Source organism: Paramormyrops kingsleyae, chromosome 19 (assembly GCF_048594095.1).
Source record: "Paramormyrops kingsleyae isolate MSU_618 chromosome 19, PKINGS_0.4, whole genome shotgun sequence".
NCBI lineage: Eukaryota > Metazoa > Chordata > Actinopteri > Osteoglossiformes > Mormyridae > Paramormyrops > Paramormyrops kingsleyae.
In genome coordinates this window covers 2,445,360-2,473,166 of record NC_132815.1, presented here as the reverse complement: position 1 = coordinate 2,473,166, position 27,807 = coordinate 2,445,360, and the positions used below count along the sequence as shown (strand labels likewise).

Genomic DNA, 27,807 nt, shown 5'->3' with positions numbered 1-27,807 from the left:
ACATGTAGACATGTTTTTTTTTTTTTTTTTAAATGAAGGCCAAATTAGTGGCACTTCACATTAAAGGTTCTGAGTCGCAAGACAAGTTATAAATGCAATAAAATCTGAAGACACAGCAGCCCATGGCCTTGCATGGCCTCCTGCAGCAGTGACAGTTAGCAGGCGTTCCATTATGCTTGTCTTGACCGAGGGATGCCATTATTATGCGGTGAACGGGTGTCTGACAGTTAACAGAGCTTCAGGATGCTTCCATCAGTTAGTTCTGCCATTTATTGACAGTTTGATGATTGGTCCACGGTCTGCTGCACTGTGATGTTCCTAGTCTCCTTAAGACACAGCGTCGAAGGCGGTGGCCCATCCATCTGCCGGGCTTCATTGCAGGGTAGCAGATGGCACTGGCGGAAGAGGTGCTCTTCTGTGAATAATTAACCAGATAACCTGACAAACTAGCAAGTTAGAAGAAACAGGTGAGGGAAGTTGTTCCCTGGCAAAAGGAATGACATGAAACCCTGTTATATCTCTTCAGACGGATCATTACAATTAAGCATCCACTCTTAAAAAAAAATAAAATAAAAAAATAGACAAAACACTAAATCTTTCATAGTAAGAAGTAAAGCGCAGGTCTTTCCTCCATTTCCACTTGTTTAATACTCAAGGTTTATCCACAAGTACGTGGTCACAGGTCAGAAGGCGTTTTAAACAGGCACCAGCTAGCAACTTTCCTTAATAAAAAATAACCTGGAAAAGGTGAATAACAAACTCCCACTGGATCATTTTCAACAAAGTAACATCCACTTTACACATAGCTCAAAGGTGGGGGAGAAAGCTTTGTGCATGAACATTGAAACAGTGTATCACACAAATTCTTCAAGCTCCATAGAAGTGTAACAGCCTTCTGGTAACGCAGCAGCTGAAAGGTTATGAATGGGAGGGGAAAAAAACAAACACTAAATTACAAAGGCAGCATGAACTCAACATATGTACATTTTTTATTTGATACAAATTTAAAATGTTCTCTGTCATTAACGGAAGGAATAGGTCGGTTTAATAGAATAGAAATAAGGGAGTCCAGCAGCGTAGAATCACGGGTGGCCCATCGGGTGACTGGGGCTAGTCTGGGCCAAAACAGGCCGAGCGGGACCAAGGCGAACCATGACAGGATAACAGTACAGCAGCAGTGCTGGCTTTCAGGGGCTCGGGGGGGGCTTCAGGTCAGAAACATCCCCTGGGTCCAGGTCTCTGGGGGCACACTGGCCTTTCTTGTCCAATTGCTGCTGGCTCTGAATTTTAAGAATGAGCTCCTTGATTTCCTCACGTTTGGTCTTCATTCGTTGCTGCGGAAACCACTCGGACAAGTTCATGGGCAGATGGAAGCTGGGGATGGGGCTCTGGGTTGGAAAGCACGATTGAAACAGGGTGAGACTGAGGACAGCATTAGACAGGTTTCACACAGCCGATTTTACACAGCTACAAGAGCCCGGAGGCACAGGATTCCTTCTGGGAATTAAAAGCAAAGATCTCCCAGCAGGACCACAGTGAACGTCTACCATCTCACTGAAGTGCTTAAAAGCACAGGCAGAAGCAGCCCAATGGGAACCTCACCTCAAAGAAGCTCTCCACATACTGCAGAACGTAGACCCCACAGTCGCTGAAGTTGTCTTGCTGGGGAACGCGGGGACTGGATCCTCTCATGACATCCTTGCCGAAGCTCCTCTGGGTTCCCCTCTTAGCCTCCCACTCTACCTCCAGGTATCTGCAGAAGGACAACAGCGGCCATGAAACATGGCAGTTTTCTGTGCCTTATTTTGAATGTATATACAGTTTACAAGCCAATGACAAGCGCATAAATACAGCCTCGGGTACCATGTAGCTGACTGCATACAGAGCATTCAGCAGTACGTTGTGTAATTAACTGAAATTTAAAAAAATTTAATTTCTTGTGCGGCAAATATACAACCAGCTTGAAAACCGGGATGACTATGAAGTTGTAAAAATAAGGCTTATTCATTGTTTATTACATAGCTGGTACTACGCCGTTTCATCCAATGACTACTTAAAGATTACGCAGAGCAACAAAGAAGCAGATTAAAAATGATTTACTCTCGTAAAGTTTTCACCACCGTTGACCTGGTTGGACCACGCAAGGAGTCCATAATAAGGATGCAAGGCCTGGGAATCAGAATGACACAAACAAGCACAGATCACTTCACATTCTTGCTGATTTGTCAGTATGGTCGTAAGAGTTGATCCAAGGTTACTGCATGAAGGCATACACCTAGGGCAAAACAGCAGTCTGTTTTATCTAGAAATTCATTTGAAATATACATTTTAATCTGTTTTGTTATTAAAAGGACATTATTATTATGTTTGTTTTCAACTAGAAAAAAGATTAACCAAATGACATTTACATTAGCAATTATTAAAATGACAATTTGTTGTTGTTCTTTATATTGGTAAGAATAAATACTATATATAGTTACATAGAAAAAAATAAAATCAGCAAAAATAACCATTGAAGACATAGGGGGGGTTCAGGGGACTGAAATTAATCTTCGGCAACTAACTTTGCTGCAATAATCTAAGGAACCTTTTCCAAAAACAGTAGGGGCACTGTGGATATGGCGCCATCTACTGACAGCTGAAGTAAGTACTCCTAGTGATAAGGCAAGGTCAGAGTTCAGTGCGGCCTCTTACTGTTTACAGATGGTGTCTCTGGAGGTCCATTCAGTGCTCTGACAGGAAGTGAGACTATCATCCGCCAGAGTGCCATCCTCACTGCACTCATCCTTTCCAGAGACAAAGACAGATTCCAGTTACATTTCAGATTGCCACACAAAGAACATCCTGTACGTAAAATTTCCTAAGGTGACAGCACACTTCCTTGACTTAACACTGATTTTTCTCAACAATCTACATTCTTCTAAATGTCATGCATTCGACGCCTGCATTCAAATCCATATCTACACCAGAAGACAAGCATCTCACTGCAGCCGTCTCTGCATAACAGTGAGAAGGTGTAGGACACCTACCTGACTGGAGCTTTGGTCGTCTGAGAAGGTGCACACATCCTCAGCTCTTCCCTGGCCTCCATAACAGACACTGATACGGTGCAGGCCATCTAGAGAGACAAACAGGGCCTTTCAGTGCCATGCCAAAGTGAAACTGAAGAGAAATGCTGCAGATCTTGGCAGGGACACACGCAAATCTGGAGATTTTATCAACAGCCCAAGGTCGGCAAACAGTGCTGAAGACGCCTTCTTGTGTACATCTTTAACCAAACTGTTTCTAAAAAAAAATCAGCTAAGCTATTTTAGAGCACAGGTGCATATAATTAGAACAACTTGCAGAGGTGGTCACATGACTACACAGACAGGAAAATACATTTTGGATCTAAGTGACTGCAGTTATCCCTGTCTAGGTGTTGTGTTCTGACTGCTTCAAATTTATGATTTCTACTTTTGTTGTGGGCGACTCACCGGTATAGTATGGCTGGGGATTGCTCTGGCCATTAAGTCCTGCGCGGTGCTCCCGTCCACCACCTTTGGGGGGCGCTGTGGAGCATTTGGTCTGATCACTGCTGGAGTCGCTCTCGGAGGAGGCGTCTGCAATGTGCTGGCCATCCTCTTCAGGTGGTGACACCCGCAGCAGCTCGTCCTCTGCCGAGGCGTCTACAGGGCTGGCCCTTGGCACAGACCCCGGGCCCTGGTACAGAGGATTGGGCTCGCAAATCTGTCTCTCCAGGCCCGGGAAGCAGATCACAGCCAGGTACCAGTGAGCCCTGCAGTCAGAACCATCATGTCACCTGCTATTCTCCTTCCATGTCACCTGGACCCCGTTGTGCATCCATCACCAGAGAAAATGCAATGTTGATGCGAGAACCATGCAACACCAGCAACTTTACAGGCTGCTCAGTGCTGCAGAGGGGCCTCATTACTGCACAACTGCTACCATGCAAGTCTACTGTAATTTACCTTGCATGAAAGCAAAGGCATCAATTTCAAGACAGGCAAGAGATTTATTTGAGGAGCAGCATTAGTGACCAGGAGTCGTGTCGGAGTGATTGTACTGGCACCAGGTGATTTTAGTGACCAGGAGTCGTGTCGGAGTGATTGTACTGGCACCAGGCGATTTTAGTGACCAGGAGTCGTGTCGGAGTGATTGTACTGGCACCAGGCGATTTTAGTGACCAGGAGTCGTGTCGGAGTGATTGTACTGGCACCAGGCGATTTTAGTGACCAGGAGTCGTGTCGGAGTGATTGTACTGGCACCAGGCGATTTTAGTGACCAGGAGTCGTGTCGGAGTGATTGTACTGGCACCAGGTGATTTTAGTGACCAGGAGTCGTGTCGGAGTGATTGTACTGGCACCAGGTGATTTTAGTGACCAGGAGTCGTGTCGGAGTGATTGTACTGGCACCAGGCGATTTTAGTGACCAGGAGTCGTGTCGGAGTGATTGTACTGGCACCAGGTGATTTTAGTGACCAGGAGTCGTGTCGGAGTGATTGTACTGGCACCAGGTGATTTTAGTGACCAGGAGTCGTGTCGGAGTGATTGTACTGGCACCAGGTGATTTTAGTGACCAGGAGTCGTGTCGGAGTGATTGTACTGGCACCAGGTGATTTTAGTGACCAGGAGTCGTGTCGGAGTGATTGTACTGGCACCAGGTGATTTTAGTGACCAGGAGTCGTGTCGGAGTGATTGTACTGGCACCAGGTGATTTTAGTGACCAGGAGTCGTGTCGGAGTGATTGTACTGGCACCAGGTGATTTTAGTGACCAGGAGTCGTGTCGGAGTGATTGTACTGGCACCAGGTGATTTTCCAACTGATTTTCTTTTTGTGTGAGAATTGTAGAACATGCAGGTGACAGCCTAGACACTTACGACTCATTGATGGGGACAAAGATGAAGTCCTTCTGAAACAGGTCCACATGCCGGGTCCACGTCTTCACCCTGTTGTGCTTCTTTTTCTGGATTCTGGAAAAAAAATCGGGGGGTGGGGGGGGGGGGGGTGTGAGTTTCTTCTGCTACCAAAGAAACAGAAGGTCTGGTTTATATTGGCCAAACACCCCACCACACACACACAAATACTGAGACAGGAATTATGCAGATGTCTGTTCAATATGATTAAGACAGCAAGTTAATCTCTTTAATTATTTAGTTGTTGTTTTTTTTTTTAAATCCTAAACACAATCTAAATCTATTTTACAGAAAAAATTGTAATAGTAATTATCGTGAATTTTGCAACTTTTGAATTTGTGGACAAAGTTCCAACTGATTCAAATAAAGTAACCATTTCAAAAAGTGACAAAAAGTGACAAAAAGAAAAAAAAAACTGAATAACTGAATCTGATAATTGAAATATAATAGGATATATGTACAGTGTAACACAGACACTGTGGCACTGGCACTGGCCCTCCACTGTCAGGGATTAAGACTGCATGCGTATGACGGCAACGCAGACTCACGGCAGGTGGGCAGCGTCCGGGACGTTCCTTCTCTCTCTCTGGTTGAGACGCTTGTAGAAAAAGGAGCTAAATATATGGCTGCGCTGGGCATCTTCTAGCTTTAACTTCTCAAGGACCAAATACCTAACAAATAACACACATATGCAAATACCAATGGGAAGGACTCCTCCAGTTTCCAAACGCCTGGAAGCACAAAAAGTCGTACAACAAAAGGTGACGACTTACTTTAAGTAAAAGTCAATGATGACGTCATTCAAAAACTCCCCGTCATTGAGACAGTGAAGGTCCTCGTTAGTGACAGAAATGCCCCCTTTGGCTGGAGCCGGAGGGTAAACCATCAACCTGACAGACAAGACGACATGTTATTCTAGGAAAGGCTGACCTCAGAGGCTCAGTGAGAGGTTGAAGGGCAACAGTGTCACTTACTTAACTACGGGTCCCGTGAAGGTGGGCTGGAGCTCAGACATGTCCTCTGCCTCGTCGTCATCGTCCTCGAACAAGGGCTGAAGGCGTGTAGACTGGCGTGTCCTTCCTTGACGACCGTCCTCCGATAGCTATGGGGCAGGGAAGGCAGACACCATCAACGCACTACCGACCCCTGGACAGCTCATTCTCTTCGTAAAAGATATCGTAAAAAGATATCCTAAAACAGTGGCAAAAGGCACGCTACACATAATAGCATCTTAAAAGCAGAACATGTCTCGATAGAGAGTTCATCGCTTTTGTATGCTACGTTGCCTTTAATCTGGAACCCTATGGTGCCCCCTAGTGATAACTCAGAAGCACTGTAACTCCAACCATTGCTGCACTGTTGCAATGTCAAATACCCATCAGCGGGTTCCCACCACTGAGTGACAAAGTGCATCGTTCACTCACACACACCGTGGAAACGCCCATGAGTGCACTCACCTTTGCTTCTGATCCATTATACCGGACTAGTCTCTTGTTGGCTTCCTCAAATGACAATTTGGCTGGAAAGTCACTTAAGTTGTTTGATCTGCCGATCTCCTGAAGAATCTCTTCCAGGATGGCCTCCACCCGCACTGAGAGCCCATCCTCGAAGATCAAGACGATGTACTGCTCAGCCAGATCTGACCAAAGCCAAAAGCGACAAAGTGTAAGTCTTTAAAACTGTCACCTCATTAGACACACAGACACACCTGATCTGCGCGGCTTGAACACCGAGTCGCCGGCAGGGTGATGTTGATGAGAAGCAAGCAAGGGAAAACACACAACGGTCCACAAACCCGAGGGAGGGGGTCCCTAGGCACACACCTGTGCTCTTGCAGTCGTACCACAAGCTGCGCCCACGAGACATCCTGAGCTGGCTGCGCAGACGCAGGCACTCGCTGGCTGTGGTCTGCAGGAAGATTACAGGCAGCTTGCGCACGGTGCACCACTCGCAGCTGGTCAGCTCAGAGGCCCTCAGCCTCACCTTCTCCAGGACGTCCTGCTCTGGACCTGCCACGGGACACCAAGAGGGTTCAGCTATACTCTAAGCTTGCATGTACCGAAAGTATATGGCTGTCAAAGTGACAGAATGCCCTGTAATAGAGCGGGCAGTATGTATATACCACAGAGTATACCACCCCGGCACATACAGACAGGCGCACGCCTGTGCTGAACTACATCATGTAACTAAATACACACACACATGTATCAAAGCTGAAGGATGGTGCTACAAACTCATCATACTGGGCCCCAACCCAGACCAATCCAATGATGTTCCAAATTTTTTCGGGTCCATCATTCAGGAAATCCTAAACTTCCCCCTTTATGGCGCCCTGCCGAAGGACGGCTGTAATTGTGTGAGCAGAGACGGCATGAGGCTTCCGACTGCCAGACATAAAGCTCCTGCAATAAGCCCTCAACCTGCCCACCCACCAAGACTTTGAAACACGATTACTTTCAAACAAATGCAGCCCAAGGCGAAAAAAAAAATGCATTTCACCAGTTTCAGTTATCAGCCCTGTGACTCAAGAGGTGACCAGCGCCTAGCTTTGCCAGAACGGAGCCCGGTGCGACGGGTCTGCCTGCGGGAGAGCAGCACCGCCGATCCCTCACCTTCAGTTTCCAGCTGGATGTAGTCGACGGAGAACTGAAAGGGAAATGACTGTTTTTACACTCAGATCCAAGTCCCACGGGGCAGAAAATGCAGATGGATATGAAGCATGAGAATAGAGACCCTCGGATTCGAAAGCCTCTGATTATGGCACATCCTTCATTTTCTAAACAGAGTCTCGGCCTCGACAGCAGAGGCTGCGATGGGGGAGGTGAGGCGTGCGCGGGGCGGACTTACGATGACAGGCTTGGTGACCATGCGGCGCAGCGAGCCCAGCCGCACGCTCCGGCAGTCCAGGATGATGCTGTTCATATTGCTGATGACCTTCCGCCGCTTGAGGTTGGTGGTATCATCAGCCACCGCATTCCCGAACTGTAGGGGAAAGGCTGGGGATGAGCAGAGCCTCACGGCACTGCCAAGCCGGTCTGGCGACCGCCAGCAGAGCACCACCCACACGGGGGTGGGGGACACACAAGTTAAAGGAAAGCGATTCATTGTTGTGGAGAGACCAGATCAAAACCACACAGAGGGAAATAGGGTGCATCTATTAAGGGCCTTTCTCTAGGGCCCACAGACGTGGCTATTTTACTGAAGCCAGGCTTGACCAGCAACCTTCCAATCATAGGCACAGAGGCTTAGGTCGCTGAGCCACACGCTCAGTATGTTTATGTCTTCTAGTGCAAAGTCCCACAGAACTGAACCTCTAGTGTGTACGCTGTTTATGTTCTGCTGCTGCCACATGAAAGTATCTGGTGGAGCAGACCGTCTGCATCAGCACAAAGGTGTACCTGTAATTTAGCAATCCATGGCGGGGGGGGCACACCACGAAAACTCAGTCAACAGATGACCATTGCTACATACTTGGTCTTTCATCCGACTCTTCCTCGGCAGGGTGATCCTGGAGTCCATATCCATGAAGAAGCTGGAGCTCAGCTCCTCCTGTTCTGGAAGGACTTTGACGGCGGCCTCCAGTCTGCCACCACAGGGCGCCGGTGAGGAGTGTGCCGAATCGGCGGGCCGCGGGGAGACATTGTCCAGCCGGCTGACGCTGCCGGTGCTGCTGTTTTCTCCATCCTGGTCCTCGTCATCGCTGGACAGCACAACTGAAACAGCACAGATGAGACTCGCATCAGCGTGTGACCTCATACTAGCGGGAAAGACCTCAGACATTAACGGGAAACTCTTTAGTTATCTGCCGATTGCTGGACTCTGGAGCAAAGCTGAGCATCACATGCTGCATGGCTTTCAGCATCTTTCACGCTTACGGGATCTGTGTCATTCTACTGCGAGGAAAAATAGATGCTTGAAAATGAGGATTCAAAGTTTGGCAATTTTGCTCTTTGAATACATAAATGATAAAGTAGAACCTTTTAAGTAGGCTTTTTTAAATAGGATATTTTCTCAAGTTTTTGCATGCCAGATTTGACCCATATTACCAAAGAATATGCTGAAGAATTAAATATTTCTCCTTCCACAATACAGTGAATGTCCATATTTTAAAATTAAAAAAAAAAAAAGTTTAAAATACTGCAACATCCACACAAATATTAGAAATACTTGCACGGCAATTACTGCCTTACAGAACTTGGCCGAAACAACTGGAAGTAGCAGTGTATAATTATAATTTACAGGCATCGATAATATAAATATCAAAGGTGTATGTGTAACACTGAGGGAGCGCAAGAAGCTCTTTGCTTTCATATCAGTTCTGTGTTTTGATGTTTTTTGTGTTGAACTGTCTTTATAACATAAGAGGATCTGAAGAATTTGAATAAATTACCCCCCACAGGTTAAACATGCAACCATCTAGGTTAACTGGCAGGCCTGAAAAGGGCCTAGATTCCCTGCATTGACCGTCCTGCCAAGATCTTTGAGGAAGGTGCAAAAATGATCCAGACTGAAACAAAGGGGCCTAGAAAAACAACCATGGGTCAGCAGTTAGACAAACTTCTTCAGACAAAAGACTTAAAAGCCTGGTGAAAACCACACAAAAAGAGAGTAGAGCAGTTTCTTGGAGAAACTCTCAGGAAGTCAAACATTCTACAGGAAGTCAAACATTCTACAGGAAGTCAAACATTCTACAGGAAGTCAATCATTCCATTCCTGAGCTAAAGCCTAGCTGTCTTTCTACAAGATCCACTAACCCGAAGGACAGCAGCAAGTACAGTATAAGGGTGACTGAAGCGCAAGTAAATGGCCAAGTCAATCTCGCTAAGATAGAGACGCGAAACAACCAGCTTGTGATTAAAAGACACAAAATTGCCCTGCAGAGCAGTGAGAGGCTACTTTCTGATGCATGGTTATTGCATAATGTTCACTGTTTGTATTAAGGGTTACTCCAGTTCCTTTTAATGCTCAGCTTTCGTTGGAGACGTAGTGAAATCTAACTGTCAAATATGCAAGCATGCAGATTAAAAAGTGGGTCAAATAATGTATATTCAACAGTATGGTATGGCTAATTTTCAAATATTACTATATTTCACAGAAAATTCAGCACAATATTAATATAAAACAATATATTCAGATTTTTGTGGTTTGTACAGTTGCAGGGCCCCCGGCAGTTTGCGATTTCCGTTTCCGTGCAGGTGTTTGTGGTCTGTAGACACCAAATATTATACTGGAGCCTTAACACCAAGTTGAAGACGACGTCCAAATCATTCTACAGCAGAACCTCACCTAGTCCGACCTGCACACTGTTATCATAACCAATTAGTCGCTAGAGGCCATGCACTAGTCACCAAATATCCAGCCGTCTAGAGCTGTTAAAACCTAGATCCCTAGATCCACAGAAGATTCGTTAACTTCACTTCAGCCATTAAACTTGCATTTCTGAACAGATTCAGATATTCCTATTGTTACGTTTTTTTTCCAAGAACAACAATTCCTTTTGGAGATCCGCATGAAAACAAAGAAATGAGAGAGGCTGAAAAAGGCACAGTGTAGTTATTTTTGGGCACAAACCTTTTAGCTGTGACAGCAGCATAGTGACATTAGCTCACCACAACCCCACACCCCCGCAGCCGTGCTCAGCACAGTGAGGCGTTCAGGGACACACAATAAGGGTTACGCACGTTCTTGAGCCCGAGCCGCCCCGCACGTTCACGCCGGGACTCACTGGGGTCATTCAGCTCGTGCTGCTTGCTGGGCAGCTGCCTCTTGCCCCTGCAGGCCTTGGAGTAGGTGACGGCGCTCCCTGGTGCCCCCGCAGGCCGCCCGTCCAGCGGCAGGCTTCCCCGCGTGATGCGCACAGGCGGGCTGATCACCACGTCGCCCCGCGGCCCCCTCATGCCGGACGCCGCGCCGTAGAAGCTCTTGCTCACTGCCAGGCTGCTTGGTCCCGTGGCCGCCTGCGGCCGGATGGGATTCCTGGCCAGGGGGGGGACACGGGGCTCCGCGGGGGTGGGGGCAGGGGCTGGGGTATCCTCAGCCAGGGGGTTGCCGCAGTTCTGACATCGCACATGATCCTCGCTGGGCTTGTCGCACTTGCCGCACACGGTCAGGTAGTCCTGAGGATCCAGCGGCTGGGGCTGATGAGATGCGACAGAGTCAGTCAGTGCTGACCCACACGGCACAGCAGCCATTTAGCTCCACAGCTGACACCCCTCAACACCTCACCATGCCTCCGGCTCCCTCTACTGCCAGACACCCAGACACCGGGACCCCGATACACGACGTGTGCAAGACACCTCTACCCCAGGACAAGGCCAGCTACACTGCAGCACTATATATCACGATGACCCCTCCCTGCCAAAGTGGCTTACAATCAAATCAGGGGTCATTGGGGACCAGGGAACGTGACTGCGGAGAGCTCAGTGATGCACTGGGCACTGTGACTGCTAACGAAGCAGGTCAGATATAACAACTGGGACTTTACTTTGGAAAACAAGAATAAATAAAAACAGAGGAGAAAATGGGCATAGCTGCTACACAAAGTGTTATAACAAATGCGTGCAGCAGCCGTGTCTCTCGCATGTGAAAACAGGAGTGCTGCACAGGAAGGGGCTTCCTTGGGGGTGACAGAGCTAATACAAGCTCAGGCACATAATCCACTTCCTCACTATTAAAGGTTAAAGGTTTACACACAGTGCACGCATATTAAGCACTCTCTGTACAGAGACCACACAGGGTGCTGGGTAGATTGATTGTTTTCTTCTGAAAGGCTTTAGCATACTACAAAATTCCCTTTGTTTGGGGAAGGCCGTGCACATGGGAGTGTGACAGAGAGACTGTCGGGGCATCCCAGCCGTGCCGTAGCGGCGTGACCCCGGGCCTGACGCGTGGGGTTCTGGCAGTGCCGGGACCCCCTGGAGCTGCCGTCCGCCTGCGGGCTCCTGACCTCCATCCTCTTGGCTGACGAGGCGACGCTCCCTGGGGCCTCCAGAAAGGACCGCCGCCTGTTCTGCTGCACCCGGCGCTTCACATCCGTCTCTGGGCTCACTGCAGCAGAGGGCAGAATGCAGGACCCTAAACGACAGCCACCGACAGGACGGCAATCTGGAAAGGAGGCCCGATCCGACGGCGCCACCATTTCAAGGTCACACCACGTCCTCTTCCCCAGCTTCCCTGGGGACTGACGGCCTCATTGCCCCCCGGCTCTCTCACGGAGATCCTCGGATTGGCGATAGAGACGTATCCTACCCTCCCCAAGCCGCCAGCTGACCCCCAACCTAAGCCACAGGGGCTTGTTTCTAACAGACTGTCAACTGCTCCTCCCAGACAACCTCCATGACAAGTGAACATTCTCCCCACTAACACAAAATATGGACGGCACACAGCTTTCAGACAAAGGGGACGATGCCTTTCAGGGGGGAAATTACAAAAAGCCCCATTATTGATTTAAGTGCAGAATTACCACGATTGCAGAGTATACGTTTCCAGTCTCCTGTGCATATTTGTGGTAACATATTAAGGCCTTCTTGACAAAAAGCAAAACACTTTGTAAATGTAAGTGAGAGGTGGTCCTCCTGTCTGATCACATATGAGAAGCTGACAGTTCAGCGGTTAGCTGGTGACACTCACCATGTACAGCACTCTCGTCCTATTAGTGTACCAAAGATGAAACAACAAATACAAGACAAATTTGCTTACCTGGGATTTCTGGGCAAGTTAGTATAATGCTGTCTAACTCCACTCTTTGGATTTGTTGGGTATTGTAGTCTTTTCTGCAAGGGGAAAAATTCTCTAAGTCAGCTTTCCTTTATATTATTCAAACTCATTCAAAATATGCATGTTCTATAAATAAAAATGCTGCATATTTTTTTCAGTTCAGGAAATCATTTCTACACATTTGTAACTACATGAATATGAATATTTATTTATTTGCAGACTCGTCATAAATGTGAAATCAATCTACCCAGGAAGAATCACAGAACACACAAATAATGCATTTAAAATAAGGCCAATTTATCATAAATCCAAGGCTAGATTAAAGTTCCGTTTGTGACATCATCATCCAGTCTAGGAGATTACAGACATTATAAGACACATCGTGCAAAACAGTTGCAAAAAAGCACCACTGCAATAGCAAAAAGCATCCAGAAGTTTAGATGGAAAAAGAGCAGAATGGGAGGAACCAGCCAAACATCACTATGACTGTGACTGACGACAAGGCAGCCAAGCCAGCCTCTAATTGACAAGCATGTTGTACAAGAAATGATCTGTCCCAAGCATGAGATGGAACACAGATTATGAGCTAGGACACCTGGAAACAGACTCCACACCAGCATGCGCTCAGATATTCACCCAGCAACCAGCTCACCTTTCCTTCAGGTCAAAGTTGCTTTAGGATGACACAACAGTAGATGGTAAGAAACCAGCTACTTTACAAAGTGGATCTTTTGTTAACAAAAGTCTTACTGGAACAACTCTGATAAAGAGTCGTCAGACTTGAAAACAATCTCCATAAAAACACAGAACTGAGGCTTAGCCAAAGTCTAAAGTACATCAGGCTGCAAATCACACTCATCCTGAAGTTCACCGTGAACATAAACACACCGAGATCCCACGACGATGCCTCCTACCTCTGGACGGTCTTCCCTATAACAGCAGGTGCATTAGCATGCTGGAACAGCCGCCCCTGAACGACGACCCCTTGTGGCGGCGTATGACTGACAACAAAATAATTGGTTCTATTGGGCGGTGGAGTTACGGCATGAGGGTTTTCACTGGGGAAAGAAATAAGAGGGGAGATAAAGCTCCAATCAAAAAAAAACAACACAACTGCTCCAGTTCTCACCACTGGGATCTCCATTTCCCTTTCACAACTCGCTGAAGCGATAATAGGTTTTGATGTTCCATACACAGAGGCACATTATCAGCTAGAATGAATAATCTCCCTCCTCCAGACAAGTTGGTTTGTTTTGCCACATCCTTTCAAAAATTACATCAAGGTAGTACCTGTGCTTCCTTCCAGCTGCTAGCTTGTGGACCCCCAGGCCGTTCCCCTTCAGCAGCCGCGAGTGGTTAGTTTGCTTGCGCTCGTATGTCTTTAAGTGTTCGCCCACTGTGAAGTTCTTCAGCTGAGGAGACTTTTGGAGAGAAACAAACATGCCAGCTTCCATCTGATAACTTTGATTATGTGGCAACTGGCTGTCTGTATTGAGGAAATTCCTATAAAATTAGAACTTGTATACAATTGAATGCCAATGTAACACATTAAAAAAAGACTGATAAAAATCTGATGTGATGCTCTCTCTGTCCTCAGCAGTAAACTCTAATGTCTACATTTGCGTAATCAAAATTTGCTATATTTTTACTGAATTAAGCAAGCATCTCAAGACTTTCTGTGAGCACTGCATTTGACTTCCGAAAATTTCAAATACAGGGTGTTCCACCTTAACTTGTGCACTCTTAAACCACACACCTGCAAACAATCTAATTTGGTATAGTCGTCTATTTCACCTGAAACACATAAACAATTACCAGACTAATACTCTTAAGTAGGTTGCCTAGCCTTAACTGTCTCATTCTTAAAGATGGAAGCCAAAAGACAGGCCATCATTGATCTTGCTCGTGCCGGGAGATCTCCTAAGCAGATTGCAAGTGCCTTAAACTTACACAGAAACACTGTACAGAGAGTCAGGAGATGTGAAGAAAAGGTCTACTGGCTCACGTAGAAGTGTTCGAAGCAAAGACGTCATTAGGAAGGTGAAAAACCGAATAAACACCAACCCATGGCGCTCAATATGCAAGATGACAAAGGATGTGGGTGTGAGCACTACGTCAATGCATCGCATAGTGAAAGAAGACCTTGGTGCCACTTCTAGGGCCATCACCAGCACCCACCTAATAACTGAAGATTCCAGAAAGAAAAGGGTAGACAGGGCGAAACTTCTCTTGCATGATGTTAAACACTCATCTGGCAGAGTCATCCTCTTCAGTGATGAAAAATTGTTTTGTGTTGATCGGGGTCTCAACCGTAGAAACAACCGTTATATTTCATCAGATGCAGTAAAGGATGTCCCTGATTGTGTGAAACATGTTTCCAAGACAAAAAACCCTGCCAAAGTCATGGTACTAAGGGTTGTTGCATCCAATGGCAAAAAGTGTCCGCCTGTGTTCATTCCACAAAATGAGAGGGTGAATGCTGATGCCTATATCAAGATGTTGACAAAGCATGTGCTACCTTGGATTCAAAGGACCTTTCCAGATGGAAGACCCAAGAATTTTTGCAGCAGAACATGACCAACTTCTGGGGTAAGGACATGTGGCCTCCCAACTCAATCCCCTGGACTATAGTATCTGGGCATACATGGAGCAGGAGGCCTGCAAGAAACCACATTCATCAGTGCAAGCTCTGAGGGCATCCATCACCAGAACTTGGAGCAAAATGGATGAGGCATATGTAAGAAAGACGTGCCAGAGTTTTCGTCATAGGCTGGAAAGTGTAATTGAAAAAACGGGTGGAATTATTGAATAACATGTGTTACATAACTATAAACAATAACCTGTAACATTAAAAGTGTGATTTCAATGTTTCTGTTGTTTTATTTACTCTTACTTTCTAAATAAAGTGGTTGCACAAGTTAAGGTGGAACACCCTGTATTGCCATGTGGTCTCGGAAACCGCGCAGCCCTAATAAGCAGGAAGCGTACCTGCCTGCCCCCGGCCGCACCCTCCTGCTGCTCCTCCGCCTCCTCCATGGTCACTCGGGAACTGCTGTGTTGCATCGAAGGGAAAAGCAAACAAGTCAGGCGCTGAACACAGTGGATCCGACCCAAGAGAACCCAGGTACACTTCTGTACTAACAGCCAAGTCAGTTCTGAGGTTTGCTGCTACATTCAAGTAAAAAACAAAGCAGATGTCGATCTACAATTGTTTTACACTGCAGAATGAGTGCCACACACAACATGCACAAATAAAGAACTAAAATTGGTTCTACAAGTTTCAACCAAAGGCACCATATCTCAAAAGTGGCCTTATTTACATCAGAAAAGTCAGATGAAAAAGCAAAGTTGCCAGATGCTACGGTCCCTCTTGGCCACATTCAACAGCTGTACATTCTAATGCAGATATCGGTGATCAGGAACTACCACATAAAAAATAAGCAAAGGTGCAGTGGTCTCTGCAGAAATGGCCCTTGCAGAAGTGCTTACTGGTTCGCTTGTTCCTCACTGGCATCAGAAAGGGAGAAGCTCCAGTTTGCCTTGAAACCTCCATCTTTCTTCGACTCCGATTTTTCAAGAGCTTAAATACAGATACAACTGAAATCAGTTCACAGCTATGGATTTCTGAAATGCTATTAGAACATCTAACACAAAAAGGCAATCAAGTCTGCATGGTTTAACAGAATGGTCTGAGCATCACTTAATATAATCCAGATGTTTCCCTCCCCAAGATCAGCTGTTCTGCTCCAGGAAACCTATTATTTATGCTGATTTTTGTTGCAGTTATAATGCTGGAATTATGTGATTCACACTAATGGACAATGGCTTTCCCAGATTGTCTGGAAACATCACTGTATACTGAGAGTGACAAGATTGTTTGGAAACATCGCAAACAAGAAGAACGTAATACTGGTATCGCACCCAGCTCTACACATGCCATTTCCAAAGGCTTTAAAAACACGCATTTGTAAAAACACCTATAAAGCAAGATTATATATGCCATTCTATACTACTTCCTATGGCTGAAAACTAAACAAAACTGAAAACTAAACTAATTGAACAATGCATAGAGGTTTGGTTTTTACAGGTACTGGGTCAAAAAGTACTTCAGCTAAGAACAGCAGATGCCATAGTTTAGCAGCGGTCAGTGGAGGCAAATTCATAAATTCATAATGAAGAGGGAAGCAGCAGCAGAAAAAAAACCCTATCGAGCAGCAAAGCGATGTCATTTAGATTAACACTGAAAAATCTACACTCACCACTCTATCTGGCAAACAAAGAAACAATAGAAAATGAAGGTACAACTACTACCATTAAGCAAAAAAAAGGACAGGAGAATAACCCCCTCTGCTTCTATTCTTGACTGTGATCTAATTTGCAATTTTGAATGAAAATTGGCCCCACCTCTTGATAAAAACAGACTTGCTGGACACCAGGTACTTACAAGTACAGGTGATACGACCTAAAATTATCATCAAGGTATTTTTCACTTTTTGGATGGTGATGATATATCACGGTATTAATTTTTTCCAAGCTTTGGGAGGAGTAGCATGACCTGTCCATTTATGTAAATTTAAAAAATATATTTTATACGTTCACTTTAAGCACTATTACAGTTGGGTATGGGTGATCTTTGAAAACATGTAACAAGTGACAGACGTAATGTTTTCTCATATTCAATGCATAATTGTCAGAGTAACAACACAAAGTGAATGATAAGCTGTTTCAGCTGAAAGAAGTGGATTTTACAGGTAATTTACAATAAAAACACAGGGTTGCCAACTTTGGTCAGCTGACTGGAGTGAGATTTTCAATTCCGGATGAGTCTGCACACACAGGCACCTGCATTTACATGTACGCAACAGTTTCATTACCTTGTAAATAGCCTGTAGGATTTGTAAACACCACCAGCACTTTTGATGTCGCTAATTTTAGGTTTATAATGGGATCATATAGATTTGCTGTAAGATGTCCTGCTTGAGCATGAGTCTGAAAGCATTGCACCAGATGGGTTAGAGATGACTACCGTCAAAACACATGTTTCACCTGAGTTTCTGTGTGTGTGTGTGTGTGTGTGTGTGTGTGTGTGTGTGTGTGTGTGTGTGTGAAAACAGTCATTTATACAGTTGTGATTTATAAAAAAATTAAATCACCAATAAACTACGTCCATTTATCCAACATTTCATAAAAACCATACTGCATTTCAAAACTTGTCAGCTGTATGATTTCAGGACAGAGCAGCCACTCTCTTAGGAACATTACGGCGTTTTGGTTGAGGGTGTTAGATATGCTGCCGTTATTAACACTAATGGCGCATTAGTGTAAACAAAGGGGTTGCATACGCTGAAGTACATCTTGCTTGGCGGTTAAAGCAGTTTGATGTTCACTGACCTGGGAGAAGGTGGTTCTCGTGTTAATTGGGCAGTCGTGCCTTTTACATGCACCCTGCATGACGGCAGTGGGCAACAGATAAACCGATCTAGCAAATGTTTCACTTTTTAATTTGCTGCTATACACACATGTAACCAGGTTATTATTGTTTAATGTGTATAATTACACAAAATCTGCCTGGAATCTGTTTTTGAATTTGTTAATGTTCTATCGGAGTATGGAATATAGAATATTGTCATTGTAGATACAACCAAATTTAACAGGAAATTCACAAAACGCAGAAAAACCGGTTATATATGAGAACAAATATTCAGATTACAACTGAAGCTTGGAAGAAAATAAAATGCTTTATTTTTATTAATAGGCTGCTGTATAATTGGGCTGTTGACTTACCACGGTGTTAATGGTATAGTGCAAATCCATATCATAGTGCACAATCACACTGGTAATAACTATGATCCTGGTGTACCACCCACCCCTACTTAATAGCAAAGTCACAAGGTAACACAACCAATCATATGAGTTTGTGGTTTTTCCATGCACCTTATCACAGTGATCATACTGCATTATAGCTAAAAGGGAACTGATTCTCCTGATTCTCACTCCTAAAATTAGCTAGTAAACAATCAAATTCCTTTAATTAAAATTCAGGTGTAATATAATACAATTAAATGCATCGAAAGCATTTTTAAAACCGTTTCTTTCAAGCTTTTAAGAAATGATACAGATTCAAGATGTTACCTACAAATCACTTTTCTATAAGAGCCCACCCAGCTACAATGAACTGCATACAGAACGCTGACCAGTGCAGACAGGCATGCCGTAAATCATTTTCCGCTCTGTGCGGCTCCCTGGTTACACACCCATTTCTTCTACACACAAGCTCAGATGTTCTGCTCTTGACCCTGCTGGGATGTAGCACAAGCATATTTCAGAGATCTCCCTAAAAAAGCTAACCGCAGAACAGAAAGGGAGCACTAAATGAGTTTGGTATAATTAGCTCAATCAAGTGCAATCAATTCCTGCAAAACTATCCCTACAGGAACAGGACTTGGGGGGGGGGGGTCCTTCCCAGGATACATTGCTACAAAAAAGGGCATAAGTGCCAGATTCAGCATCACATTCAAACATGCTGCATTAGACTAAAAGATAGCAAACTGATTAGGTTACACTACGACAAGTGTTTAGCAAAAACCCTTATTCAGAGTACAGCCAGTTTTATAGGCCTGACAATTTCTAATACGCTTAGACACTCAGCACCATGTTAAGTGCTGCTGTATCCCTGTATCATGCTATGCTACTATTATGCACAAGTTTCTAAAGCAGTGGCACTAAGGCAGACTTATTTTAACAATTCCGTACGATATAGTATTTCCTGACACAGTTTCTCCAAAATAGCCACTTGGGATATCTAGGTAATTCTGAAGCAAAGCTTATGCATCACCCAGCCCCCCCCCCCCCCCCACAAAAGGATTCTACATGAGTCTCAATACTAATGCTCCGAACTTCAGGTAACTCAGCTCAATAAAATGAAGGCAACTTTCATACTTCAGCAAACAAACTCGGGACTTACACATCCATAACGTCAACATTAACTTACTCAAAATTCATTCTGGCAATTTATGCCAAATATAATAAATGGAGTAAAGCACCCCGAAGATACAACAATTCACCCTCACATGCTCATTTTGATCAAGTTTTATAGGCCATAAATACCTGATAGCTGAAGTAAATACTAAACCTACAAAAAACATGGAACTGGGATGACGCTGCTTCAACATATTAAATCAGAATTACATCTGTAACACCCTTCATCCACTTGCGCATTATAATGGTGTTGTGGTCCAACTCATCTTAGTTTGAGTCATCTGGCAGCACAAACCTGACAAAGTCAGAACATATCTTCAGTAATAAGGGCCAAAGAACTATTAAAGAGGATGGGCATGTCCTACAATAAGATAAGCATGAAATTATTAAATGCTTATTACAATAATGAAACAATGATTAGCAAAAGCACAGTTGTAAGCATCCTGGCCAAACTGTGGAATAACAGTGATAGAATGCATAATCTGTAAGATATTTAAATACCTGAATAATTTTACTGTAGTGATGCAAGTGCCTTGTTTGAGGGGAAAAAACAGTAGGATTTAAACCAATTTAGACATTGGAAGCACAGTTCTCAGACCCGACTTAAAATATATATAGCAAGTTCAGAGAAACGCCGAAAATAATTGCCAGGTCATAAGCACAGACTCCCTCTAGCCTTTAAGACAAGCGTGGCAAGGAAGTACTCCAAGTGTGCAAAATCCAGGAGGGCGACAAATAAGGTCAAACCCAAAACACAACAGAAATGAAAATTAGACACAAACTAGTTCACCTCAAAACAAAGAAAATATTATTATGCTATGAGAAGTAGAATTTTTAAGTTTACTATTCATGCAGTACTGGAGACTCACTTGGACCATAGAATCATACAGATTAGCATTAAAATCCCAATTTGGTAATTAAGCATCCAAAATGAGTAAAAGGAACTGGGCGACTGCTCATTCGTGATACTCCCTGTATTCTCTCTCTTAATGCTACAGCAGGGGCTCCCACAGCAGTCCTTGAAGAAACCCCAGTCCAGGATGGATTACGGGTTACTCTAGAGGACCAGAGTCATCGATAAGACTTGTGTCTATTTTTTTTAAATAATATTTGAATATTCCAATAAAACAGAAGGAAAGCTGGAAGAAAAACTTAGAACTGATTATTGAGAGGTTCAAAAAAATCTTGTCCAGCCTAGTCGACTATTACAGATGATTAAATTTCTCAGACTGACATTGCTGAGTAATTGCAGGGCTTCACACCAAAAAAGAAACTAAGCAAAGTTTCAGCCAATTAATATCTAAATTAATAAATAGTTTTGTTTTTACAATTCTACAACTTCACTTACGTACAGCAACTCTGCTGGCAAGAAACCTGCAAGATACAGCACAACGTTTTAAGCAACATGCATGTTTTAAATCACAGGACTTGTTCACCCTGTCAACAGAACAGTCTCTAGTCCTGACAAACTGCACCTGCATTTTTCAAGAGACATTTCCAAGAAATGGTCATATTTACATTTTGCTGCTTTCAGATACTCATCACACTATGCCTGATGTAACATTACAGTTCATAAAGATGCCCATGGTGTACCTAAAACACATTAAGATCACCCTTCACGATTCTAAGACATATGCCACTTAATTTCAGTCTACCACTATTCACTACATAGCTTCTACTGCAAGAATCCCACCCCACCCTAACACACATAATCTAACATGTCACATTCCCCACCAACATGCCACTTAAAACCAAGCTCAGCCAACACTTCTAGCTGCAGAAACACATTTGTGACCAGTGTAAATTCGGCCCCAAGCTCTGCCTTTTAAAACACGTCGCTTCATTTCCATTATATTTGTCTAAATACAAATAGATTTCAAAATGCAACATACGACCTGTCTACACATACCAGCTGATGTAATCCTGTTAACTTGTTAGATTTAATATGTGTGGACAATTCAGTGACATTGGTTTTAAAATACTCTAATTGTTGACTATAGTATAACAGAACAAATGTAGGGTGATTAGAGGCTACTTCAAACGAATAAAACTAAGGATATCAATAAAACAGGATGAGTCTTTAATTGTTTTACGTTAAAGTGACTGTCTGTAGCTACTTAGATACATGGTGGCACACACGCATGCAGATTATTGCCCCCATGACGGAACACTTCTCCATCACCTATCAAACACTTCAATAGGCCGACTGGGCTTTGGCCACCACGCAAAACATGAAAACCAGAATATATACATACACACGTTACTGGCGGATTTCAATAGTTTTGCACGTTTATTTTAATAAGGCTGCTTAGGTTTCCTCCTAAACCGCGTCTGCACTGGATGAACAACCCAGCAAACTGGAAGACCAACTACAAATGTTATTGTTAGCCAGCTACCTACAACACTAAACAAAACCCCGGTTTTAAAAGCGGCGTTTAGAGCACATATACACGAATCTGGCTAAAACGTCTCAGGGTTAGTTAGCTGCACCTCAAAAATACAAGAGCCCCGTGGCTAGGCCAAATTAAACAGCATATAGCTAGTTGTCTAGCTCGGTGGCTAGCTACCGGTCATCCGCAACAAATGAGGCGGCTAGGCTAACTAGCCTGCGTTGTACACTAATAAATGTAAACGGCGCTGTAGGGTGTCCGCCTGAATAACGTCTAGGGTTCGAGCCGGTTCTCCGGCACCGCCGCAGCACGCCGTCGCTGGCCTACCTTCGATGAAAGCAGTCCTTCTGCTGGCCATGTTTACTCCATTTCGCCGTTACGGAGCCGCTCGCGTCTCGCGGCGCGAGTCCGCAATGTCTGCTCTCGCGGAGCGCCGCGGCGTGCTTCGGCTGATTCGCGTCCCCCTCTCACACTCCGCTCTCACCTTCTCCCCGTTGTCCTCCGCCTCTGTAGACTTATTTTAAATTCGCCAGTCTGCGGGCTGCCTGATGCTTATGCACGGAGCGTATATTGGTGTCATTTGCGCGGCGGGGGGGAAGCGTTACATTGGCTGGCAGCTCGCGCACCGCACCGCGGACACTCTCGCGCTCAGCGCAATTGTGTTCGATTTACTACCGCCTCCATTTCCCATGCTTACCGATCGTTGGTAAAGTTAAAGTAAGAAAATGAAACTCCGTTCATTTTCGTTAAGTACTCTCAGTGCAAAGTGGATGACAACCAGTTTTGTTGAATTAGGACTAAGTTTTGTTAAGTATCAAGCACGCAGCGGCTCGGTTACTAATGTCAACTTAACATACCGTCCTCTGCAAGCATCTCAAATCAAGCGCCCGGATGCGATAAGCATAGGCCGCGGGGCCAGTTTGTAGGAAATCCAACATTTACTGAAAAAGCGTCTTTATTGAAAATAACCAAGGCTTTATTCTTTAAAGTTATAAATGTGTTTTAATGCATGCCGCTAGATGCAGATTACCAGCTCCTACTGTTATTAAATGTAATTAAATAAACAGGTGCACTTGCAGTTGCAACTTTTTATGTTTTAGACAAAAAAGCACGTTGCAAATTAATACAACTCAGCATATAATGCATGATAAGAATAGTTATAGATTTCTTAATACATAAAATATCACCGGGTCGTTCTTTCACGGCGGGGAGTTGCGAACACAGCAGGTGGCGACATTCCCTTGCGATGGATCGGAGCATGCACTGGGTATATGTTGGGGGCCAATGCTGACATGAGGAGCGAATTCATAGGTGTCGAGTCTCTCGGTTAAAAGCCCCCAGTTTTCACTGTAGCTTGACACGTATACTAATTTCAGATTAAATCTGTTCGTTTTAAAAGTCAGCCTGAAACCCTATTTGAAATTAGAATGTTTAGAGAACAAGTATCAAATAATTTCATAATATCATCATGAAAAATATAGTTTCCTATTCACATTTTTGGACAACAAATTAAGTCTAAAATTCTTATGGTATAAATGACTCAAAATGACATATGATTGTGTGTTTGAGGGGGATGAAGAGTAACCATTGTGAAGAGCAAGGATTGTGGCAGGGAAACATGGTTTGGTCCATGATAAAATGAGGTGAAACTTTATTTATGCCGAGGGCAATTGTTGTGCCAAGGCATAACTCTCATCATGCTTAAAAACACCAGAAATAAAGAAGACGATAAATAAAATATCACACAAAATAAAACAATGAAGCCCAATACAAGTGTAATACAATACTATAGTACAGTACTATAGTATACAGCATGGACACAAACCTGATCTGAAAAAAATTGCCAACGGGAAACCCCCCCCACCACCAGCAGCTGCACCACCCCCCAGTTAGCAAAATTATGCAAAGGTGACCCCCTACCCCCCCCCCCCCCCCCCCGGCCGCCAACATGGTAAATGGTAAATAGCTGGGCCTTGTGGATGGAAAGGTATAGAAACACTGTAGTTGGAGATGTTGAGTTTTGAACATATCTTAGGAACGTCAGGTCCCAAGGCAGGATACCACCTGCTCAGGATGCCAGTCCAGCATTATAGGGCAGGTCAGTGGCATCAGTTTACCTTTGCATTGTTGGAGGAAATCCATGCAGACACGGGAAAGGGAGCTCGAAATATTCCTGGCCACGGTGGAAACCACACTCGCATACTGTAGCAATGCTGTTCACTGAGCTACCACACCACATGCTCTAATTAGCGCTGTCAAAAAAATCTCCGGAGTACTCATAAAGGTTTCAGTTGGTAACCATATTCAAATATCTGCAATTCTGAGATGCAGCCCATACAATTTTTTTTTCCTTGCTCTGTGGTAGCAGGGACATTGTAGGGGTATTGTAGGGGCATTGCAGAGGCATTTTAGGGGCATTGCAGGGGCATTACAGGGACATTGTAGGGATATTGTAGGGGCATTACAGGGGCATTATAGGGACATTACGGGGGCATTGTAGGGATATTGTAGGGGCATTGCAGGGGCATTACAGGGACATTACGGGGGCATTGTAGGGGCATTGCAGGGGGATTGCAGGGGCATGGATACTCTTGCAGATTCCAGGGGAAAAACACTTGATAGGTAGCATAATAAGTGTATGTTACTTGCGTGTTTTCGGGTTAATGATGTAAATGCGCGTGTACTGTTTGTTTGAATCTGTGTGCATCCCTGCAGCTGCCAAGCCAACAGAAAGCAAATGACATATAAGTGTTGACTGTGCTACTGAGGTAATGCTGTGCTGTACATTACGTAAGTGTAAGAGTTGACTGTGCTACTGAGGTAATGCTGTGCTGTACATTACGTAAGTGTAAGAGTTGACTGTGCTTCTGAGCTAATGTTTTGCTGTACATTATATAAGTGTAAGAGTTGACTGTGCTACTGAGGTAATGCTGTGCTGTACATTACCCTGTGCTGCCAATCGCCAGGAACACAGCACTTTGTCACAAATGCATAAAATTATACGTAAAATTGGGCAGGGGTGTCATGATGACATTGTGTTGGGGGGGCTAGAATTTATGTTTATGCCCTTGTGTGGTAACTGTCTGTTGATTGCATATTTTACTCTTGCAATGCCCAAGCATATTTTAAATACAATAAAACTGTTTGTTTTGTGATGTTTGCTGGCATTGCAATAAACAGTGCTGAATTTGTTTAGGGAACCTTCAGAGGTATGGGACAGCTGTGCAGTGCATGCTGGGATACGCAGCCTTTCTTCAGTGCTTATCCTTGTCAAGTGAGCACTTTTCTGAATGAATGGCTGCACCCCACCATTTCCTAGGTCAATATACTGTATATGAGACTGTCCAAAGGCATCAAAGACACCTCCATGCTGGTGAAGGATGTGGTTGCATTACAGGAAATGATCAAAAGATCATAAAAGAACAGAATGCACAAGTTATAAAACACAATAGTTAATATTATTTGATTATTTTGATTAATGATTTTCTTGGCAATAGACATTGCTTCAGTATATCTGTTCAGGTTAATAATAAGATTGACATTTACAGTGTATTACCAGAAGCTCAATAAAGGTTGATGTTGCCTGAATGTAGAAAATATGATAATATCTATGGATGTGTTCACAAACAGGTCAGACTCAACAACAGAGCTTAAATGTCTGCAAGTGGATGTCAGTGTGTGCAGTTTGATTTTACAGCAAGGGTAAATGTAATTAATAATGCTGTTTTCATGTATATCACATCTACTACCCTTTGGCTTCTAGGTGTCTGAGCAGTCAGAGCAATCATGAAATTACATGCTGTGAAGTGCTATGTCCATGAGGAGGTGACTGCTTGCATTGTTGATGTTATTCTTTGGAGAAGAATGAACCTCAGGAGGTGTGATGGTCAAAAGGAGAATCAGCCCTATTTCCATATAAGACTGGAACTGATGCCTGGAACTTGAACTTAAACTTTTGAGTTCTCACATGGATTCCAGTCTGGTCTCACAGCCATGAGTGGGGTCGTCCAAGGCTTTAACCCTTACTGATTCTTGGGCAGGTTCTTGGAAGGGTGAAACGGCAGGAGTAGACAATGAAAATAAGGCAAGAAAGTGGGCAAACTATTGGAGCAAGTTGTCTAGCTGGAATGAAATAAACAAGATGCAGCGTGGAGTGGACAGGAGACACAGTGCATGGGAGCTCTCTCAGTTTGTGGTGTTTTGACAGGAATAGGCAAAGATGTCGTACAAGACTTTGACAGACCCGGATGCTCTGTGTGGCTGACATCTGATTAGTGAAGGGGGTGAATGAAAGATGATATTTTACTGCTCAAACTTAACAGCGTGAGCCATGTGGACTGGATCATTTTAAATTCTGAAAGGCACCCATTCTGTCTGTGACAGAAAGCATCACGGGATGCGAGCCATCGCTCACAGCAGACACATGTCAGCTCAACAAGAGAATAACAGGAGACAAATTACCAGCCCATAGGACGTCTTCGCTGTTCAGAGATATGGTCATGCTTCTTGCATCACTCTGCTTGCAATTTCGTCTGAGGTGTTGGAAATAAATTACACAAGGCCAGGACTTATACTCCACACCGTGAGGACCTGAAGCCATAGAAATTCTCAGTTACAAATAGCCAAACTGTCACCTATCAAGAGGAAAACTCTTGAAGTTCGTTCAAGGGGGAATGTCTACCATGGTCCAGTTAAATGTGATCCGCGTGTGTGTCTCAGGTTACCAGCTGATAATTTACGCCTTTGGAGTGTGAGTCATGTCGTTTCTCTCTGCATGACCCCAGGGGCCTATTTTCTGCAGCCCTGTTAATCTGATTAGCACGTCATGCCGCAGCCCTGATGTTCATTAGCATCAGCAATGTAATCGGCTATCAAGCAATAAGTGAAAACACAAAATCCACTATGTGCTACTTCACCTATGAATGAAGGAGCCAATTAAACTTAAGTGGCAATACTTGAGTGCCTGCACAAACAAAATCCCTCCTTTTTTATAATTTGAAATGTGATATAATGAAAATCTATTGTCAGGGGTAACGGTAGATCCCTTGCCGGAGTGTAAAGGTTAATATAACTCTCTGGAAGCTAAAAAAAGCTGAGTTCCTATGCAAAATGTTTCCGTGCCTCAGCCAGATTCGTTAAATTCAGCACAGTGTGTCCATTGTTGCCTTCTTTTTTGCCCAGTCATAAAACATGACATGAACCGTGAATTTACAAGCACATTAATCGCCTGTTGAAAATAGCTTCACCCTGCCATGTGTCAGTAAAAAGATACTCATTTATTTTCACTTGATCCTCATCTGCATTTTGTTTTGGTGACCATGACAAAAACCGGAATGCATTTTCGGACCAAACAGTGAGAATTACTTTCCCTTTAAAATAATCAGAATGACTTTATCTTCACTGGCAGAAATCAGACACGAGGAGTTTAGGTGTCTTGCGAATAAACATGTGACGCACACGGGGGCTTGATTGAGATTTATTTATGACAGGTTGGAGGCCTGCCATCACTGCGCTCCAGTGCTGCTGTTTATTTCGGCTCCTGTGTCACCCGCGGGACACAAACCCAGTGACAGATTCAGGGGCCGGGCCGAAAGGCCCAGCCTCACCGTTTCCGTCCTCGTTGCGACTTTATGTCTTCTAGTCTGACTTATTCTAGCTTGTGTTTCTGCAGCATGTGACAGACTTACTCAGTGTGAAGGAAAGCAATGTGTTTCCTATCATGTCTTGTCTAGTCTAGAGGATCTTGACAGAACCTCCCTAGTGGCTCTTGCTGAAGGTTTTCTCCAAAGGCAGACTGTGCAGCCCAG

General features: G+C 44.3%; 1 protein-coding gene across 10 annotated transcripts; it reads right to left on the bottom strand.

Moving 5' to 3' along the window:
• Positions 1-624: 624 nt before the first annotated feature.
• senp6a (SUMO specific peptidase 6a) lies at positions 625-23,285 on the bottom strand. 10 transcript variants are annotated; one of them, XM_072702614.1, is made up of 26 exons: positions 22,328-22,676; positions 20,963-20,984; positions 20,112-20,667; positions 16,122-16,212; positions 15,621-15,684; positions 13,923-14,053; positions 13,547-13,690; positions 13,285-13,305; positions 12,615-12,688; positions 11,863-11,990; positions 10,642-11,053; positions 8,388-8,629; positions 7,764-7,898; positions 7,529-7,562; positions 6,740-6,925; positions 6,374-6,555; positions 5,891-6,018; positions 5,690-5,806; positions 5,465-5,587; positions 4,881-4,973; positions 3,477-3,778; positions 3,030-3,118; positions 2,695-2,786; positions 2,101-2,169; positions 1,603-1,753; positions 625-1,388 (listed from the first exon to the last, which is right to left on the bottom strand). In XM_072702614.1, the coding sequence occupies exons 5-26, from the start codon at positions 15,666-15,668 to the stop codon at positions 1,188-1,190; spliced, it is 3,102 nt and encodes a 1,033-aa protein (XP_072558715.1). In that variant the 5' UTR covers positions 15,669-15,684; positions 16,122-16,212; positions 20,112-20,667; positions 20,963-20,984; positions 22,328-22,676; the 3' UTR covers positions 625-1,187. The 10 variants fall into 10 exon arrangements, with proteins under 10 accessions (XP_072558715.1, XP_072558708.1, XP_072558711.1 ...); XM_072702607.1 differs by lacking the exons at positions 20,112-20,667; positions 20,963-20,984; positions 22,328-22,676 and adding an exon at positions 23,176-23,285; XM_072702610.1 differs by lacking the exons at positions 20,112-20,667; positions 20,963-20,984; positions 22,328-22,676 and adding an exon at positions 23,176-23,285 and having other exon boundaries at positions 11,863-11,963.
• Between the last annotated feature and the right edge of the window lie 4,522 nt (positions 23,286-27,807).

Bases quoted from the DNA above. Each gene is read 5' to 3' on its own strand.
- senp6a (XM_072702607.1), bottom strand. From the start codon at position 23,260: ATGCTCCGATCCATCGCAAGGGAATGTCGCCACCTGCTGTGTTCGCAA. The intron at 11,991-12,614 runs GTAAGCAAATTT...GCTGTCGTTTAG, and splicing joins AACTTGCCCAGAAATCCCAG to GGTCCTGCATTCTGCCCTCT. The intron at 1,754-2,100 runs GTAAATCATTTT...GTCCTTCTGCAG, and splicing joins GTGGTGAAAACTTTACGAGA to ATACCTGGAGGTAGAGTGGG.